The 18,719-nt window shown below is 39.1% G+C and overlaps 1 protein-coding gene across 1 annotated transcript in view; it reads right to left on the bottom strand.

Moving 5' to 3' along the window:
• Window positions 1–18,719, bottom strand: part of FSIP1 (fibrous sheath interacting protein 1) — a gene marked incomplete at its 5' end in the record, with an annotated part of 64,760 nt that overhangs the window by 23,203 nt on the left and 22,838 nt on the right. The window contains 3 exons of the mRNA XM_081229046.1: window positions 6,918–7,028; window positions 8,514–8,638; window positions 10,903–11,001. Of these exons, the coding sequence (XP_081085172.1) occupies window positions 6,918–7,028; window positions 8,514–8,638; window positions 10,903–11,001 (335 nt within the window). The remainder of the gene's footprint in view (window positions 1–6,917; window positions 7,029–8,513; window positions 8,639–10,902; window positions 11,002–18,719) is intronic.

The following is an 18,719-nucleotide window of genomic DNA, read 5'->3' as shown; positions in this document are numbered from 1 at the left end:
GGGTGGGACTGGAGGCAGAAAATCCAGTTAAGAAGCAAAAGCCGTAACCTACAAGAAAAGTGATGAGCGCCTGAACTCGGAATGTTTCCTGGGAATGAAGCACACAGGACCAATTCCAGAGAAACTTAGGAAGCAGAGTTTACAGAATCTGGAGACAATTTGATGGAAGAATGAAGGGAGGAGTAAGGATCAAGGATAAAAACCAAATTCCTGATTTTATCAGCTAGGGGGATGGTGGTCATAAGGACCAAACTAGGGAATATCAGAGACGTGGTAGGTTTGAGGAGGAAAATGATGATGATGAATTGTTTGGGGCCTTCTGATATTCACAGATGCCCCTAGGATATCCAGAGATTATGTTAGGTAGTTAAATATGTTTGTCTGAAGTTCAAGATAGAGACCTGGATTGGAAATAAGTATTTTGGACTCACCCATAATTCTATAATGGTTCAAACCCTTAGATCATGGGAATGGGTGAGGTCACAAAGGGAAGCATGTAGCACAAGGACAGAAGAATCATGAAGAACACTAAGAATAAAGGGGCAGATGGAGGGCAACACACACTTTGGTTTCATGACTCTAATACCAGGGATCAAACCCTAAGTGGTAACCAGAAGAAGTACATGCAAAAACTTACACAGAAAGACTTACACCGTCTCTTCCTGGCCCCAGCATCCAATCTCCCCTTCTGCTTCAGTGAAACCAAATACTGCATAAGTCTCTCTAGGGAACAGGTACCCACCAGATACTCCTTCTCCCTACCCACTGGCATCAAGAAGACAAGCAAATGACCTAGATTCAGCCAATCAGAAGGGAACACCCTGGACTTTGACTCTTGAGCGAGCGAGCGAGAGAGAGAGAGAGAGAGAGAGAGAGAGAGATTCAAAGATGCAGGGAAAGTGGGGAAGTGATTGATGGTGACCGCAGTAGAAGTGAGGATCCAGTGTTGATAGCAGTGAAGGTGGCAGCACTGATCATTATCGGGGGGTGTCTGGTGGCCTCGGTGCAGCCCCGAACCAGACTGATTCTCAGGAGTTTCGAGGGCCATTTTTCTGCCTACCTTGGTATCTGCCTGGTTTACAAGCCCGGTCCTCCAAACTTCCCACTGTGCCTGTGAGCTACTCAAGTCTTCCAATAAATTCGTTTTCTGTTTTTTTAACCAAAATCTGCCTCTGTTTCTTGCAACCTAGAACCCTGACTAAAATGTTTTTTGCCATGTTACTTACAAAAAAGAGTAACTGCAAAAAGTCCAAATGTCTGAAGATAGGGAGAAAGTGAGACTACACTATATCCATATAAGGATATGATACAGTAATAAACATTTTAAATATACTTGCAAGTTGGCATATGAAAGTTATACATAATTATTTTAAAAAATACTTAACTACTCACAAATAAGAAACTCTGATTAAGTTTTCCTAAATAAAAGTGATATAAATACTGTATGACCTAAAAGAGAAAAAAAGAATCAGACGGAAAAAAAAAAAGCTATGGAATCAATGACTAAATATTGGTTAATAAATTTTAAATTCTTGTTTGAATGGAATTCTTTTTTAATGACACTGGAGGTAAAAGAACATGGCAGATTAAATTCAACAGAAATTTAAATGTTTCATGCTTTATGCTGTTACAGAAGGAAATTATGTGTAACATGTAGTAGATGGTATGTGTGTGTCTAGACTTGCAATGTGTAGGAGTCTTGTCTCCCTAAGACAGAACCCAAGAAATGCTCTGCACCACCCTGCTTTACAGCTAGGGTTCACACCAGTAATGAGGGTCCTCAATCAGACTCACCCATTCAATATTGATTTAGACGTGAGTAATTTAAGATCTGATGCAAAATACATTTTGTTGGGAAGGGTGACAGTAAAGGCTTCCAGCGTTGGGGAGAGCCATTAGTTGCAAGTGTGAGTTCCCTACCTAGGAGGAAATCTTTTAAAAATTCTACCTATCCTAGAGAAATTTAAGAGAATATTACATCCATACGGTCAAACATACCACTGTAAGGAACAACCAGCGGGCATGAGTTCTGTGGAATTCAAACATAATTATCACGTTAGTCATCCTCTTTAGGTTGGATCTGTCAGAGACGAAGTGGCAGGGCACTCCGTAAAGAAATGAGCACACAGACGCTTGAAAGACTACAGCAAATGTGAAGCATGGCAAGAAGTTTTGTACAGTTTGAGAAAACAGTGGATCGGTCCCTTCCTCAAAGTGTTCCTAAATGCTTCCTGCCACATTCACATCTTCCTCCACTACATCTCTATTCCAACATGTGCCACCACCTATATGGCTTCATAGAATCTCCATATAAAATGTCTATCTCCCACATCAGGTAATAAGAAAGGACACTTTCTCCTCAGAGGACTTACAGAAAGAACCCTCAGCAAATATTAGTTTAAAAACAATAGTAACTGTGAAAATAACAACAATCTCAAAAGAGGGCTGCATAGCTAAGTAGCAGAATAGAGATGTTTGAAACCCAACTAGGAAAACCGTAAAATGAACTTACATGAGCAAAATGACAAAAAAGATAAAGATTATGAGAAAAATATTTTAAGACCTGGAGGAGAGATCCAGGAGATTCTATACCCATCTGTGGGCTGGTACATTGACTGACCTAGTCCCCTTTTCCAATCTCCTCCTTTCTTGCCTTCCTCTGCAACAAAAAAAGAGAAAATGAAATAATTGAATCCCCAGGCTCGCTTGCAGAGCTGTATGAAACAAATGACTACATGACAGCTTGGCCAGTGAGATGCAGGTGGAAGTCGTGGGGACACCACATCTTCCCAAAGGAAAAGGCAAAACTTCAGAGGAGTCTCTTTTCTCCTTCCCTTTCCCCCTTTCTTTCTGCCTGGAAAATTAACACATTACATACAGATATAGCAGCAATCTTGCACACCTAAAAACAAAACCACACTACAAACATGGGTCAAGAAGATCAGAAGACATAAGCTACTTATACCTGGATTTGTTACTGAAAAAAATAAACTTCTTGCTGAAGTCACTGTTTATAAAGTTTTCTGTTACCTGAACTCAATCCCATTCCCAACTGATATCCCACTTTACAGGAAGCCCAAAAGGAAAGAAAAAGAGATGATAGAGGGAAGAAATAAGATAATTTTCTGCACAGAGAAAAGACTTGAACCTTCAGATAAAAAGGGCCTACCTACAAGGTACCATGCAGGAACAAAAATGTTTTTAAAGACACACATAAAATACATTCTGATAAAAATCTGTGAACTCAGAAATAAAGAGAAAATCCTCGATGCTTCCAGAAAGAAAGGATTTTGCATCTAGGATTTAGCTACCACCATTTGAAGCTATCATTCAAATGAGGGAAAAATAAAATTTTTGAATAGGCAAACACTCAAAAGATTATCTACACACCATCATTATTTCAGGGAAATTTTTTTTTAATTCCAGAAGAATAACTCAGGAAAAACGATTTGTACAAATAAACAATTAGTTGAGCTTAAATACACAGGTAATGACGCGATTTAAAAATTTGGCTACTATTGAGAAAGATTCCTAAAATATAAGAAGCATACTATTTTTAAAAGGAAGAACTTGGGGGCTTCCCTGGTGGCGCAGTGGTTGAGAGTCCGCCTGCCAATGCAGGGGACACGGGTTTGTGCCCCGGTCCGGGAAGATCCCACATGCCACAGAGAGGCTAGGCCCGTGAGCCATGGTCGCTGAGCCTGCGCATCCGGAGCCTGTGCTCCGCAACAGGAGAGGCCCGCGTATCGAAAAAAAAAAAAAAAAAAAAAAAAAGGAAAAACTTCTGGGCTTCCCTGGTGGTGCAGTGGTTAGGAATCTGCCTGCCAATGCAAGGGACACAGGTTCGAGCCCTGGCACGGGAGGATCCCACATGCCAGGGAGCAACTAAGCCCATGCACCACAGCTGCTGAGCCTGAGCTCTAGAGCCCACGAGCTACAACTACTGAGCCCACGTGCCACAACTACTGAAGCCCGTGCGCCTAGAGCCCATGCTCCACAACAAGAGAAGCCACCACAATGAGAAGCCCGTGCACCCCAACGAAGAGTAGCCCCCGCTCACCACAGCTAGAGAAAGCCCGCGTGTAGCAACGAAGACCCAACACAGCCATAAATAAATTTATTTATTTATTAAATAAAGGGAAAAACTTCTAACATCCTGGAACTAAAATTCCAGGTGATTTCAATACATTCTGGAGGAGAGGAAAGGGGAGAAGAGGAAAATAAAAGCATACCAAGATCCTGTCAAGATATAAGATTTTAGGGCTTCCCTGGTGGCGCAGTGGTTGAGGGTCCGCCTGCTGATGCAGGGGACACGGGTTCGTGCCCCCGTCCAGGAGGATCCCACGTGCCGTGGAGCGGCTAGGTCCATGAGCCATGGCTGCTGAGCCTGCGCGTCCGGAGCCTGTGCTCCACAACGGGAGAGGCCACAGCGGTGAGAGGCCCGCGTACCAAAAAAGTAAAAAAATATAAAAATAAAAAATATAAAATTTTAGAGACTTATTAATTATTGAAGGACCTCCAGAGAGGAATGCAGCCCCATGCCAACACTGATTCTAGGCCAGTGAGACCACTTCAGATTTCTCTCCAGAACTAGGGGGAAACTGAGGTGAAGAGAAATAACTTCCCAAGGTGACAGAACTGAGAAATGATGGATCCTGCGTTGTAGCCTGGGTGACAACAGACTGCCAAAACCAGAACACACAACCACTCTCTGCTACCACCTGCAGTGTCTGGAGACTCCATTTCTACAGACCACAGTGTCAGCTGTGAATACATAACCTGGAGGAATATACACCAGTACAACACTGGCCTTTCCTGGAGTGGGAATGATGGAGAACTGTTATTTTTTTTCTTTTTACCTGAATTTCTAGCTTCTCTTGACAAATTGGAGGATCCAGGCAGCCCTGGGCAGGATTTCCATGCAGCAGCAGCCACGGACTGGCACGCTCTCCCCCACTGGCTACAGATACTGCTGCACATGCTTTGCTTTTTACCCAGAGCAAAAAGTACCCTCTGAACCTACATGTCTTAGGCTGGGTTCCCTAGATCTGGAATCTGAGGCAGAGATTCTTGTTTAAGTGACTTAGTGGGGGGATGCTTTCAGGATTAGGGGTGTGAGGGGAGCAGGCTAGGACAAGGGAACAAAGCTAGGCGAGGATGTGGTCTCAGCTGAAGACTGGGTGACCCCTGGGGAAGAGGTGGAGGACAAACTGCAGGGCACAGCTAATCCCATCTCAAGGTGAGGGGATGTGAGGGGAGGCGGGGGCTGCTGTCCTGGGATGGTCAGCTCCCCTTTAGCCCAGGGCAATTCTCCAGGGAAGGAGGCAGCTGTGCACCCTTGGCACAGGGCAGGGGGATGGATGCACACATGTGCCAGGTAAAAGGGATCTGGGCAGGGTGCCAGCAGCATTTACCACATCATCTCTATTAAACATAGGGGATTAAAAACTAGACGACAAGGCTAAGAGCTTCAAGGCACACAGGAGAATGTATTTCTTTGTAGAAGTAAGAATATTACAATAGCCAGGTCATGGAAGCAACCTAAATGCCCATCGACAGACAAATGGATAAAGAAGTTGTGGTACATATATACAATGGAATATTACTCAGCCATAAAAAGGAACGAAATTGAGTCATTTGTTGAGATGTGGATGGACCTAGAGACTGTCATACAGAGTGAAGTAAGTCAGAAAGAGAAAAACAAATATCGTATATTAACGCATGTATGTGGAACCTAGAAAAATGGTACAGATGAACCAGTTTGCAGGGCAGAAATAGAGACAAAGATGTAGAGAACAAACATATGGACACCAAGGGAGGAAAACCGTGGTGGGGTGGGGATGGTGGTGTGCTGAATTGGGCGATTGTAATTGACATGTGTACACTGAAGTATATAAAATTGATGACTAATAAGAACCTGCAGTATAAAAAAACAACTAATACTAAACTTTCTTTTGGTTATTTGTATGGAAGTATGTTAATATAAATGTTTCACACATTACATGAAATTTCTAAAAATCTTATATGTTCTCATATAATGTTATAAGTAATAATTCTAGTTATTACTTTAAAATGTATATCTCAGAAATAACTTTAATTAATAAATAAATAAATAAAAAGAATATGGCTATAAGTTTAGTATGCAAACAAGCACAAACACTGAGCCACTACACTCCTTATGTGACCTGTCTGGGCCCTATAAATACCCGCATTCACACCCTGGATTCATGCTTTTCCCCTCCTTAGACTCAGTCTGTGCCCACCCCAGACTCTTCAGGGAACTAGATGCCCAGTGGTACCTGGGCAGGAGCAGGATGGTGCTCTTCAGGATTACTAAAGACTACGCTAAAATATCATGGAACCAGTTTAGGGATAGTAAGTAATGTCCAAAATAAAAGGATCCAGAGAAACACAATTGTATGTCATCAATGACCAAGCCCATCACATCACAGGCAGAGGTTATTATTGTGAAAGCCAATTGTAGTCACTCTTATAATGACATAGGAGAGTCAATAATGAATCAGCAAGAATAAATTGGAAAATTTAGATAAGAATAAACTTGTAAAACGGGATTTTTTTTTTTTTTCGGTATGTGGGCCTCTCACTGTTGCGGCCTCTGCCGTTGTGGAGCACAGGCTCCAGATGCACAGGCTCAGCGGCCATGGCTCCCAGGCCCAGCCGCTCCGCGGCATGTGGGATCTTCCCAGACCGGGGCACGAACCCGTGTCCCCTGCACCGGTAGGCGGACTCTTAACCACTGCGCCACCAGGGAAGCCCAAAACGGGATTTTTTAAAGTCAGAAATATTTCTCCATAATTTGAAAAATTACTATAAATTTATGCTAATGGGTCAATAACATGATTAAAGAAATAAAAATTAAGAAGTGTAGAGCTTGTGGAATATCAGAGTTTACTTACCTCAGAACTGGACAGCTCCAAATCACTGTTATCCAAGTCCTTCAAAAGTTCAACCAGCCTTTTCTTCTCTCTGTCAATCATAACTACTGGTTGTCCTGAATTCTTGGCCAACTACAGAATGTATGAATGGAAAATATTAAATACTCAAAGGAATTCATAGTTCAGGAAAAATAAAAATGGGACCTGAGGCTTCTACAATACAGAAACACTAAGGTAAAATTTGTGAGATTAGGCATTTTCATTTGCTAGGTAATTTTACTTTATGCCAAATTTTTGATAGAGGTCCATTCTCCAAGCAAAGATATTCAACCATTTCAACAAACATTTTATTTAAAATTAAAACATGGGCAGTTTGCAAACCTCTCTTTATATAATATGTATCAATGCAAAAACATATTTGCTGAGACATGTGGAAGGAATCTTACCACTTCCTATGTGGCATATATTCACTAAATGAAACTGCTTTTAAATTTCAAGAATATCATATCAGGAGTTTAAATAAGATTTAGTTACTATTGTTAAAAGGGAAAAGGGAAATATATGGTGGAGCGGCTGTCTGTGTCAGCAAGAACTTGGATATGGGGAAAACCTTACTGCTCTTGGAAACTTAAACACTAAATCAACATACAATGAGCCAGCACAAAGAGACAGAGCAAGCTGGAGAAGGTCTCCTTCAGATCATATGAAAATGGAGCACAGAAAAATCGAGAGTCCCAAGGGTCAGTCCTGACAGCAGCAGGCTGACCCATGAATCCAGTCTGCCTGGAAAAGACGTGCTAATTGTGGGAAAAGCATCAGGCTTGAACTATGAAGAATTACTTAACTCTCTCCTCTTAATACTTCATACTCACCAATGTAGCTCTCTAGTGACTTAACTGCCTGAGTGGTTTGCCATGAGCCTTCTGTCCACCATACTTACATTTCTTGCTATAAATTAATTCTCATTCTGGTCTAATACAGGAGTTCCTGTGCCCTTAGTTAGTCTAAGTCTGCCTTAAGGACAAACCAAGTGAGACTGCAGGGCCTGTAAGACCAAGGTTGAGCCCCTAAATCAGGGAGCTAATCAGAGCAAGAGACAAGTGATGGGCTGCCAGGAAGCTCAGCTGGAGTTGGGTGGAAGGGGCAGGGGCAGTGGGCAATCAGTTGGCCTCTCCAACTCTGCCAGGAGAATTTTCCATTCAATTTTCTAAATGCACCAGTTATAAAATCAGTCTCATTACTTTAATAAAACAATTTTAAAATTGATTTTAAATATGCAATTTAAAATCTGGGAAACACTGTCCAAAACTATTTTCTAAATAAATGTTTTTCAAACTGCAGGAACTAGATTCATTTCTGCATAATGAAACAAATGTAGTAAGTTGCAGCTAGCAATTTTAAAAGGGGTAGGATGGGATAGAATAGGATAGGATGGAGTAGAAAATAGTGAAGTTAAGTACTGGCTCATAAAACTTTTCTATCAGTTGTATATAGTGTTTCAATTACATACACGTGCATCATGGTCAAAAAAATATTTAAAGACAATGAACAGAACTATTTCCAAGCTTGAAGCTCACTTCATCCCACATTCTGGCTTCTAAATTTCTAAGTACATACCTCAATGTTTCGTTTAATAAAATCCTGGCTGTGTTTACCCCTGAGCTCAATCTTTTCTGTATTTGAGAAAGGTTTCTTTTCTGCTTTGATCAATGACTCATTTCTTTCCACACCATACGTAAAATCTAATATTAAGAAAGTTCAAAATTTTTTGAGAATTATAATTGTCCATTATGCTAAAATTTTACCTTAAGCATATATTAGAATATATAAGAAATAAAACACACATAGACGTACTTCTAAATTCCAGATCCAGAAACTTAATACAGACAGAGATTTTTTTTTTTTTTTTTTTGGCTGTGCCACATGCCTTTCAGGATCCCAACCAGGGATCGAACCCGTGCCCCCTGCAATGGAAGCACAGAGCCCTAACCACTGGACCACCAGGGAATTCCCCAGAGATTTAATCTTAAAAAGATAAATGTGCTCCCATAATTTGCCATGAAGTTCTCATAAAACTTCTTTTGTTATTCATTATCTTGTATCAAACTTCTTATGCTGATTCCTTTGGAATCATGGGAAACACAAAAAGAACTTCAAGTGATATATGTAAAGGAGAAATCTCTGATGTCATGGGAATTTTAAAATATATTTTATTTTAGTCTTTATATGAAATAAAACTTTCCCTAAAGACTAGAGTCATTACCCACTACTCTATTAATTTGCCATCACCCTCTCAGAACAATAAACTTTTTGTTCAAACCTGTCTTTTAAGCAAAGTCTGGGCATAAGTGTCCTGGATGTTCCACATCCTATCTGCACAAACCCCTAAAACACATTTCAGTTTATCAGTTTTTCTCAACCTTTGAAAAGAGATTTGAGTCAGCCTCTGAGTTGTTCAGACTCTGAGTACTCAAGACAAGAGTCAGAAAAATACTTGTGGACTCTTATCCCCTTTATAAAATATCTTGTTTTCATTGTAGTCACATTTAAAGCATTTTTTTAAAAATTATGTGAATCCTTCATTAAAGCTCTAAAAATAAGGAAGAGTCTTCTTAAATGACAAATGGAGTCCACCTTACAAAATAGGATAAATTGCCATATTAAAGTCCAACAGAAAAAAACACTAGCCAGTAGCTCAATGCAGACAAGGCTTACTTAAAAGTTACCTTTGTTTTATAAGAGAGGTTACCTCAATAAAAAGGATTAAGGGAGCTAGTCAATTGGTGTATTTACAGCTTATTATCAAAGATTCAGTACAAATTTAATAATTAAAGAATAAATTTTGATAACACTAACTGAAAAGAACAAGGAAAAGGGTGAGATCTCCGGATTTAATTTCTTTTCAGACAAAAGAGAAGTTTTACTTTTCTATCCTTTATAATTGGGGTTTTATTCTTTAATCAATAACATAATTTTTTAAATAAACTATCAATAGTTAAAGTATGAGTTACTTCTTTGGTGAGTGGCCTTCTTAGATATAAAATATATAACTTTTTCCCATAATCCAAATTGTATATAGTCTTTTCAGTCTATAAGTTGGTCTATTCATTCAGCTGAAGTTTCATATTCTCTTAAACAATACAACATTAAAATAAATCAAATTAAATGCATCTCTGTCTACATTTATAATAGTTTCTTTAAAATATACTTTTAAAAAATTGTAGGAGAGGGCATCCCTGGTGGCGTAGTGGTTGAGAGTCCACCTGCCGATGCAGGGGACACGGGTTCGTGCCCCGGTCTGGGAAGATCCCACATGCCGTGGAGCGGCTGGGCCCGTGAGCCATGGCCGCGGAGCCTGTGTGTCCGGAGCCTGTGCTCCGCAACGGGAGAGGCCACAACAGTGAGAGGCCCGCGTACCGCAAAAAAAAAAAAAAAAAAAAAAAAAAAAAAATTGTAGGAGAAAACCTTAGATTGTCTGGTAGGAATTATCTCCCTAGAAATGTCCTCTTCTCCTCTCCATCCTGGTAGTGATCCAGGGTAGAAGCTGCCATGTTCCTATAGTGACCCCAACCCTTGCTAGGTTGGATGAGTTGGTTGAACCAAGGGTGGGCACCTAACCCAAGACAGATCAGTTGGTCTCTTCTCTAGGATTTTGGAATTGAATTGCCCTCTCAATGACTAGCCACAGGATATGCTCTTGGGAATTAAAGAAGCTGTCTACCAGCAGGATTCTTTCCATAAATTTTCTTTTTCACTTAAAGCTAGGTTTCCATTACTTGCACCCAGATCTTCTTTAGCTCTTTATTATACAAAATTTCAATCCAAAAGTAGAAAGACTGGTATAATGAACCCTCAACAACTAACTTCAATAATGACCAATCTTGTTTCATCTATAACCTCACCTACTTCCACTCACCACTGAATTAAATCACATCAAATTGTTTCATCTGTGAATATTTCTACATACTGCTAGTATCTTCTTGCGACAGTATGTAAAATCACATACCTTTATTGACATTCTGTATACAGTTTTCATAGTCTTCTGGAGGGACTTGAGTGTGAAACACAGAGAAAAAGGTATCTTCATGCTCGTAACAAGAAGGATCTATTGATTTAAAAATCACGGGTTCAATACACACAAAATAAATAAGGAATTGTTTATGTGAACAGTTGTTTTAAAAAAGATAAGATCTAATGTTCTCTGCAATATTCCTCAATTCCCTCCACGCATGTTTCTTAAGACAATATCACTTTCAGGTAGAAATGATAATCATCTTTGTACACATGAGCCACTCAAAACAGAGCAATCAAGATAATCAACAGAATTTCCCTAGAACTTCTGTGCAAAGAGGATGTACAAGGGTGCACTAAAATATCACATTAATTATCTGGAGATAATGTACCCAAAGTCTAATATTCTTAATACGGAGAATGTGCACACTGCATAACTTTGTGTTTTTATTTTTTGTTTTAGATCCCCAAGGTGAAGATTTCAGATATATGGTCAGTCATTAAAATGACAGAATGTGTTTGAGAGAGAAAACTGGGGAGACACTTAGCAGTTAGCTTTCTTTTATTTTATTTATTCTCTTGGGATAATACCCATAAAGAAATTAGGAAATTGTGGTTTTTAACTCTTTTTGTTTAATGTAATTTGTTTCATGTTCTACTAGCTATTTCAGACACTGTATATTTACAAGAAACTGCTAACATAAATAAATATCATTTTGGCTTAATATGAGAGATTCTGCCAGGTTATGGCACAGAAGTGTTTTTGCCTAAGAAAACATGACAAGTCTTGAAGACATTACAGGATTCATCACCTACCTCTGAAACAAACCTGATTCAAGCATCTACTCGGAGACAATACAGGCAAGATACATTCACCCTAACACACAAACACCACCAAATTCATAACATACAACTTCTGACAGTAAAAACAAATTCATCAATCCAATTCCCTAATTTGGAATTCATAATAATCTGGCATCACCAGGATTGACATTACAACCATAATCCTTGTACAATCTTTGATGAGTTAATCTAGCAAATTAGTGGTATAAACCTTGCAGGGAGAGGGGTAAGCTACTCAAAAAGCAAAAAGGTTTAAAGTTCTTTTCAAACTTTAATTGTTTTGCAACCACTACGATTAGGGGTCTTAAAATATTCATTAAAGCAGGCTCATCAAGTCAGCAATTTGGCAACATTCTGTTATTGGTTTAAGTTGCATCACATATCCAAAGTGGTAATATATTTATTTTTGATCACATAATTCCTCTTTAATAGCAGTTTCACTCAATTTTAAACTAAAGTACCTAGAAAGACACAAAAATATGAAAATTTGCAATGCTAAAAACTATTATAGCAAGGTGACACTGAAGCTTTTAAACCCAGGGGTTTTTCCTAGGCTGAAATCATTCGTGTGACCCTGAGGCTCTTCACCCATAGTCGCAGGGTAGTCATTGCCTCAGACAGAAGATGGGTACAGCCTAGAACAAAGGCCTCATAGCTCAGTCTTGAGTTTAAAAGACAACAGTTGTAAAAGGCAGACATTCAACTGCAGGAGCTCAACTCCTTGAGAGAGAAAAGGAATTTTCTAAATTCCAAAAGTCCTCCATTAGAAAGCTCTTCCTTAGAGTAAAAAAACATTCTAATTAATGTAGAAGAAATGATGGAATTAGAAAATAACCATTTGGTAACCATCATAATAATAACTGATTCAGGTAGGAATCATCAATGGATAATAAAACTCATGGGTAACAGTTTGAAGAATAACAGGATAATAGCCTCAGGGTATCCTTCCATGAGATAACTTATTCAGTACAAAAAGAAAAATGGTAACTTTACAGTGCAGAAACCTGGCAGACACCACCTTAACCAAATGATCAAAGTTAGCATCATCAGTGACAGAACAATCAACATCATGCATTTCCTTAGATGATTCATGGAGAAAAACACAGTACCACTTCTGTGGGATTTCTGCCAAAAATGCATAACTTGAACCCAATATATGGAAATATAAACAAACCCAAACTGGGCAACAGTCTACAAAATAACAGGCCTATAATCTCCCAAAATGCTAATGTCATAAAACACAAAGAATGACTAAAGAGACATGACAATTAAATGCAATGCATTATCTTGAATATTCTTTTGCTAGAAAGGATTTTAGTGTGACAACTGGCAAAACATGAGGAAAGCCTGTCAATTGGATAATAGTATTGTATCAATACTTATTTCCTGATTTGTGTGCATCTGTGTGTCCTCTTGTGGACAGGAAGACAGAGGATGTGGTAAATGTTAACACTTGGAGAACCTGCGTAAAGGGTATTTGAGAATTCTTCATACTTTTCAGACTTTAAGTCTAAAATTATATCAAAATTAGAAGTTAATAGGAAAATTTTCACATTTCCTCACTACAAACATTGATCTGGGGGGAAAAAATCTCCCTTGAGAGACCAAGGGCCAGACCTTGAAAGACTGAGCACAATTTTTTTATTAACTTTTTTTTATTGAATGAAAGACTCTTTCAATTTTATAGTGCTTTACAATCTTCAGAAGTTTTGAGTGCAATTTTTAACAAGAGTCTTAAAAGAGGAAGATTGCAGGATTGATTTAAGTTGCTTCCTGCCACCTAGAGAAGAAAGCCCATCCCAGACAATGGGAAGGACCTAGAAGAACATCAGAGGGGATGAGTTTGCAGAAGACACAAGTGACACACACATGAGGCTGCTCCCTGGCACTCATCCCATTGGAGGTGAAATCTTGGAGTTGGATAGAGATCACCAGAGAGAATGGGAAAACCAGAGCCCTATGGGCTCTGCCCCACTGCGTACCTGGAACTTGGGAAGAGACTCCACACACAGTGCTCCACACCTACCCCTGACAGCTCCAAAGCAGCAATGGCAGTGTGGCATATTTAGAGGAAGACAGGGACTAATATATTCACCCTTTCTTCCTCCCTCCCCCTCTCTCTCCCCCCGACCCCAACACACACACACAGAGAAACATATGACACACAATGGCATGGCTGGCCTGTGGCATAGAAGAGAACCAGAAGTTCTCACTTGCCCCGATTAGGTAGAAACAGACCTCTTCCCACTGCACATGATGACACCAACCAAAAATGCACACATCCAAATGTCCCCTACAATTAAGAACCACCCTATTAGACTACAGAGAAAATTTCAATAAACTCAAAATATCAGAACAATGCCCACAGTGTTATAGATTTCCACATTGGCTTTTAAAACAGAGGGCTTAAAAAAATCCCTGGAGAACAAGGGAAAAGCACCATTTTCTATTTAACTATAAGGTCAATGAAGAAATAAGAGTACAGTAACAACCTGTAGAGAATAATGATGATACCATACACCAAAGAATGGAGTACAGAGCTAAATCTACATGCAGAAAAAAATTCATAGCAATGGGGCTTTTATCATATTGTTATGGACTGAACTGTAACCCCCAAAATTCATACGTTGAAGCCCTAACCCCCAGTGTGGCTGTATTTTACGGAGGTAATTAAAGTTGAATGAGGTTATTAGGTGGGGTACTAATCCAATAGAACTGGTGTCCTTACAAGAAGAGGAAGAGGCACCAGAGATATCTTCACCCCGCTCCTCTTCTTCCCTTGTGTACAGAGAAAAGGTCATGTGAGGACACAGTGAGAACGTGGCCATCTGTAAGCCAGGAAGAGAGACCTCACCAAAAAACAAATTTTCCAATACCTTGATCTTAGACTTCTAGCCTCCAAAACTGTAAGAAAATAAGTTTCTGCTGTTTAAGCCACCCAGTCTGTGGTATTTTTTTTATGGCAGCCCTAGCAGACACATATTTTAAGAGAAAATAAAATGAGCTTAACTAGTTTAACTGAAGAAGCTAGAGAAAACAATAACAAGTTCAAGAAAAGAAATAAAGATAATTGCTAGAATTAGCAAAGAAATTCAAAACTGGTTCACAAAGGTATAAAAAGAAAAATCCTCAAGTATAATTTTAAAAAGAGAAAACACTCACTGTAATCAAGATAGCATGGTATTGGCAAAAGAAGAGCCACATAGATCAATGCAACAGAATAGAGGGTTCAGAAATAGACCTGCAAAAATATAGTCAACTAATCTTTAGCAAAAGAGCAAAACAGTTGAATAGAGGGAGGATAATCTCTTAAACAAATGGTGCTGGAACAATTGGATGTCCATATGCAAAAAATAAAAATAAAAAAAGAAGAACATAGATACAGACCTTATACTTTACACAAAAGTTAAATCAAACTGGATTATAAACCTAAATGTAAAATGCAAAACTATAAAACTTCTAAAAGAAAACACAGGATAAAAATCTATATGAGCTTCAATTTAGTGATAAGTTTTTGTATACAACACCACAAACATGATCCATGAAAGAAAAAATTGGTAAGTTAAGCTTATTAAAATTTAAAACATCTGCTCTGCAAAAGATACTGTTAAGAGAAGGAAATTACAAGCCACAGGCTGGGAGAAAATATTTGCAAAACACATATCTGATAAAGGAGCTGTATCCAAAATATACAAAGAACTCTTAAAACTCAACAAGAAAACAACCAATCCAATTTTTTTTAATGGGCAAAAGATCTAAACAGACAACTCAGTAAAGAAAATATATATATGACAAACAAGCACCTGAAAAGATACTCAACATCCTTTGTCATTAGGGAAATGTAAAGGCAAATTAAAACAATGAGATATCAATATATACCTATTAGAATGGCTAAAATCCAAAAATCTGACAATACCAATTGCTGGCAAGAATGCAGAACAATAGGAACTTTCATTTTTGCTGGTGGGAATATGAAATGGTACAGCCATTTTGGAAGACAGGCAGTTTCTTACAAAGTTAAACACTTATTGTATGATCCAGCAATCCTGCTCCTACATATTTACCCCCAAAATGGAAATTTTATGTCCACACCAAAATCTGCACACTAATGTTTAAAGCAGCTTTATTCGTAATCATCAAAAACTGGAAGCAATCAAGATATCTTTCAATAGATGAAGGGAAAAACAAACAGTGGTACATCCATAGAAAAATATTTAGTGACAAAAAGAAATCAGCCATCAAGTCACAAAAAGACATGGATGAATCTTAACTGTATATTGCTAAGTTAAAAAACCCACTCTGAAAAAGGCTACATACGGAATGATTCCAATTATACAACATTTGGAAAAGGCAAAACTAGAGACAGTAAAAAAAATCGGTGGTGGCTAGAGGTTTGGGGGAAGAAGGGAGAGTTGAATGGCGATTCACATAGGGGACCTTTGTTTGTTTTGTTTGTTTGTTTGTTTTAACATCTTTATTGGAGTATAATTGCTTTACAATGGTGTGTTAGTTTCTGCTTTATAACAAAGTGAGTCAGCTATACATGTACATATATCCCCGTATCTCTTCCCTCTTGCATCTCCCTCCCTCTCACCCTCCCTATCCCACCCCTCTAGGTGGTCACAAAGCACCAAGCTGATCTCCCTGTGCTATGTGGCTGCTTTCCACTAGCTATGTGTTTTACATTCGGTAGTGTCCATATGTCCATGTCACTCTCTCACTTTGTCCCAGTTTACCCTTCCCCCTCCCCGTGTCCTCAAGTCTATTCTCTAGTAGATCTGCGTCTTTATTCCCTGCCCCTAGGTTCTTCATGACCATTCTTTCTTTTTTTTTTAGATTCCATATATATGTGTTAGTATACAGTGTTTGTTTTTCTCTTTCTGACTTACTTCACTCTGTATGACAGACTCTAGATCCATCCACCTCACTACAGATAACTCAATTTCATTTCTTTTTATGGCTGAGTAATATTCCATTGTATGTATGTGCCACATCTTCTTTATCCATTCATCCACACAGGGGATCTTTAAGTGTGGTAAAACTATTCTGTATTATACCGTAACAGTGGTTACACGACACTATACATTTTTGGAAATCTATAACTTCACAGCACAGAGAGTGAACCTTAATGTATGCAATTTTCAAAAGATTATTTAGGACGTCACAGAATCCCAGGATAAAATACAGAATTTGAGGGCTTCCCTGGTGGCGCAGTGGTTGAGAGTCCGCCTGCCGATGCAGGGGACACGGGTTCGTGCCCGGTCCAGGAAGATCCCACATGCCACGGAGCGGCTGGGCCCGTGAGCCATGGCCACTGAGCCTGTGTGTCCGGAGCCTGTGCTCCGCAACGGGAGAGGCCACAACAGTGAGAGGCCCGCGTACCAAAAAAAAAAAAAAAAAAAAATACAGAATTTGATAAAACAATCTGTGTTATCAATGTATGAAATAATTTCACTGGAGGGGGTGAAGGGAAAAATGCTCACTTTAAGTAACTGTGGAAATGAGTAGAGTTTGCAAGACTAAAGGCAACAGAAACTGCACATGAGCTCTGTACTCCAGTTGATGAGGTTATGTCCTGTGGAGTACAGGTCAACAATTCTGGTATCACTACACACATACAGTAGAATTGAACAATTAAGTAAATGGATGGCCTTTGATGAGAGCCAGGTGTTTCACTGTTGGAGTGGTGGTTACAGATAAGCAAGAGAAAAGGCTAGAATGATCCATGGGGTAATAAAGTCAGAGACATAAGTATGAACCTATGTTTAACCCAATACAGATACAGATGGTTACACATAGAAATATTTATAGGTAAGTGTGTAACAGATTAGCATACACACAAATACTTCCTTTCTCAGAAGGCCTAGAGTTAACAACTCCCCAATAACAGCAAGCACACCTAGCATCCAGATCTGGTTTCTAGTATCATTCTCCAATAAGTGGAACCAGCTGACCGGAGAAACGGCTGATTCTAGGACTCAGGTAAGAAACATAGAAGATGAGTCTGAAGCCAGAAAGTGAGGAAGTGCTCACAGCAACAGCAAAACAAAACTCACAATGGAGGAAATATGACAAAAGGACACAAGAGCCAACTGAACAAGCTCCCAATGGTCAAAGCTGTAAAATTTTGAGCAATAAAATAATCCAAAGTGTAAACAAATATCCACAAGTCAATGGTGAAATAAATAAATAAGGAGACTAGATGAATCTCCCATGCAGAATAATTCACAATGGGACTTCCCTGGTGGTCCAGTGGTTAAGAATCTGCCTTCCAATGCAGGGGACAGGGGTTCAATTCCTGGTCAGGGAACTAAGATCCCACACGCCGCCGGGCAACTAAGCCTGCGCACCACAACTACTGAGACCGCACCACAGCTAGAGAAGCCCACAAGCCACAACAAAGACCCAGAGCAGCCAAATTTTAAAAATAAATAAATAAAATTTAAAAATAAAAATAAAGAATAATTCACAATAACTTATGTAAATGCTCTGCCATCAAGGAAGTGATGCATAACTCCCCACTCCTTAAGTATGGGCTGCACATAGTAACTTTCTTCTGAAGAAGACAGTATGGAAAAGGTGAACTACTGAGAAAATTTACAGTGGAGAAACCTGACAAATACTTCCTCAGTGATAAGTTATATTGATAGTATGATGGGATGTAATGAAAATGGCACTTTAACTCTATGGTCTTCCTCCCAAGAACATACAATACAAATCTAATCATGTGAAAACCATGACATAAGTCATAACTGCTGGAAATTCTACAAAATACCTGACCAGTACTCCTCAAAACTGCCAAGGTCATCAAAGACAAGGGAAGTCTGAGAAAGTGCGTAGCCAAGAGTAGCTTAAGGAGACATGAGTAAACGTAATGTGGTATACTGGATGGGATCTTGGAACAGGAAAAGAACATGAGGTAAAAACTAAAAGCCTGAATAAAGTATGGACTTTAGTTAATAATAATGT

The sequence above is a fragment of the Mesoplodon bidens genome (genome assembly GCF_964165515.1).
Source record: "Mesoplodon bidens genome assembly, chromosome: 3".
Taxonomy (NCBI): Eukaryota; Metazoa; Chordata; class Mammalia; order Artiodactyla; family Ziphiidae; genus Mesoplodon; species Mesoplodon bidens.
Note: the sequence above shows the minus strand (reverse complement) of the source record. Positions and strands in the feature narration are given on the sequence as shown.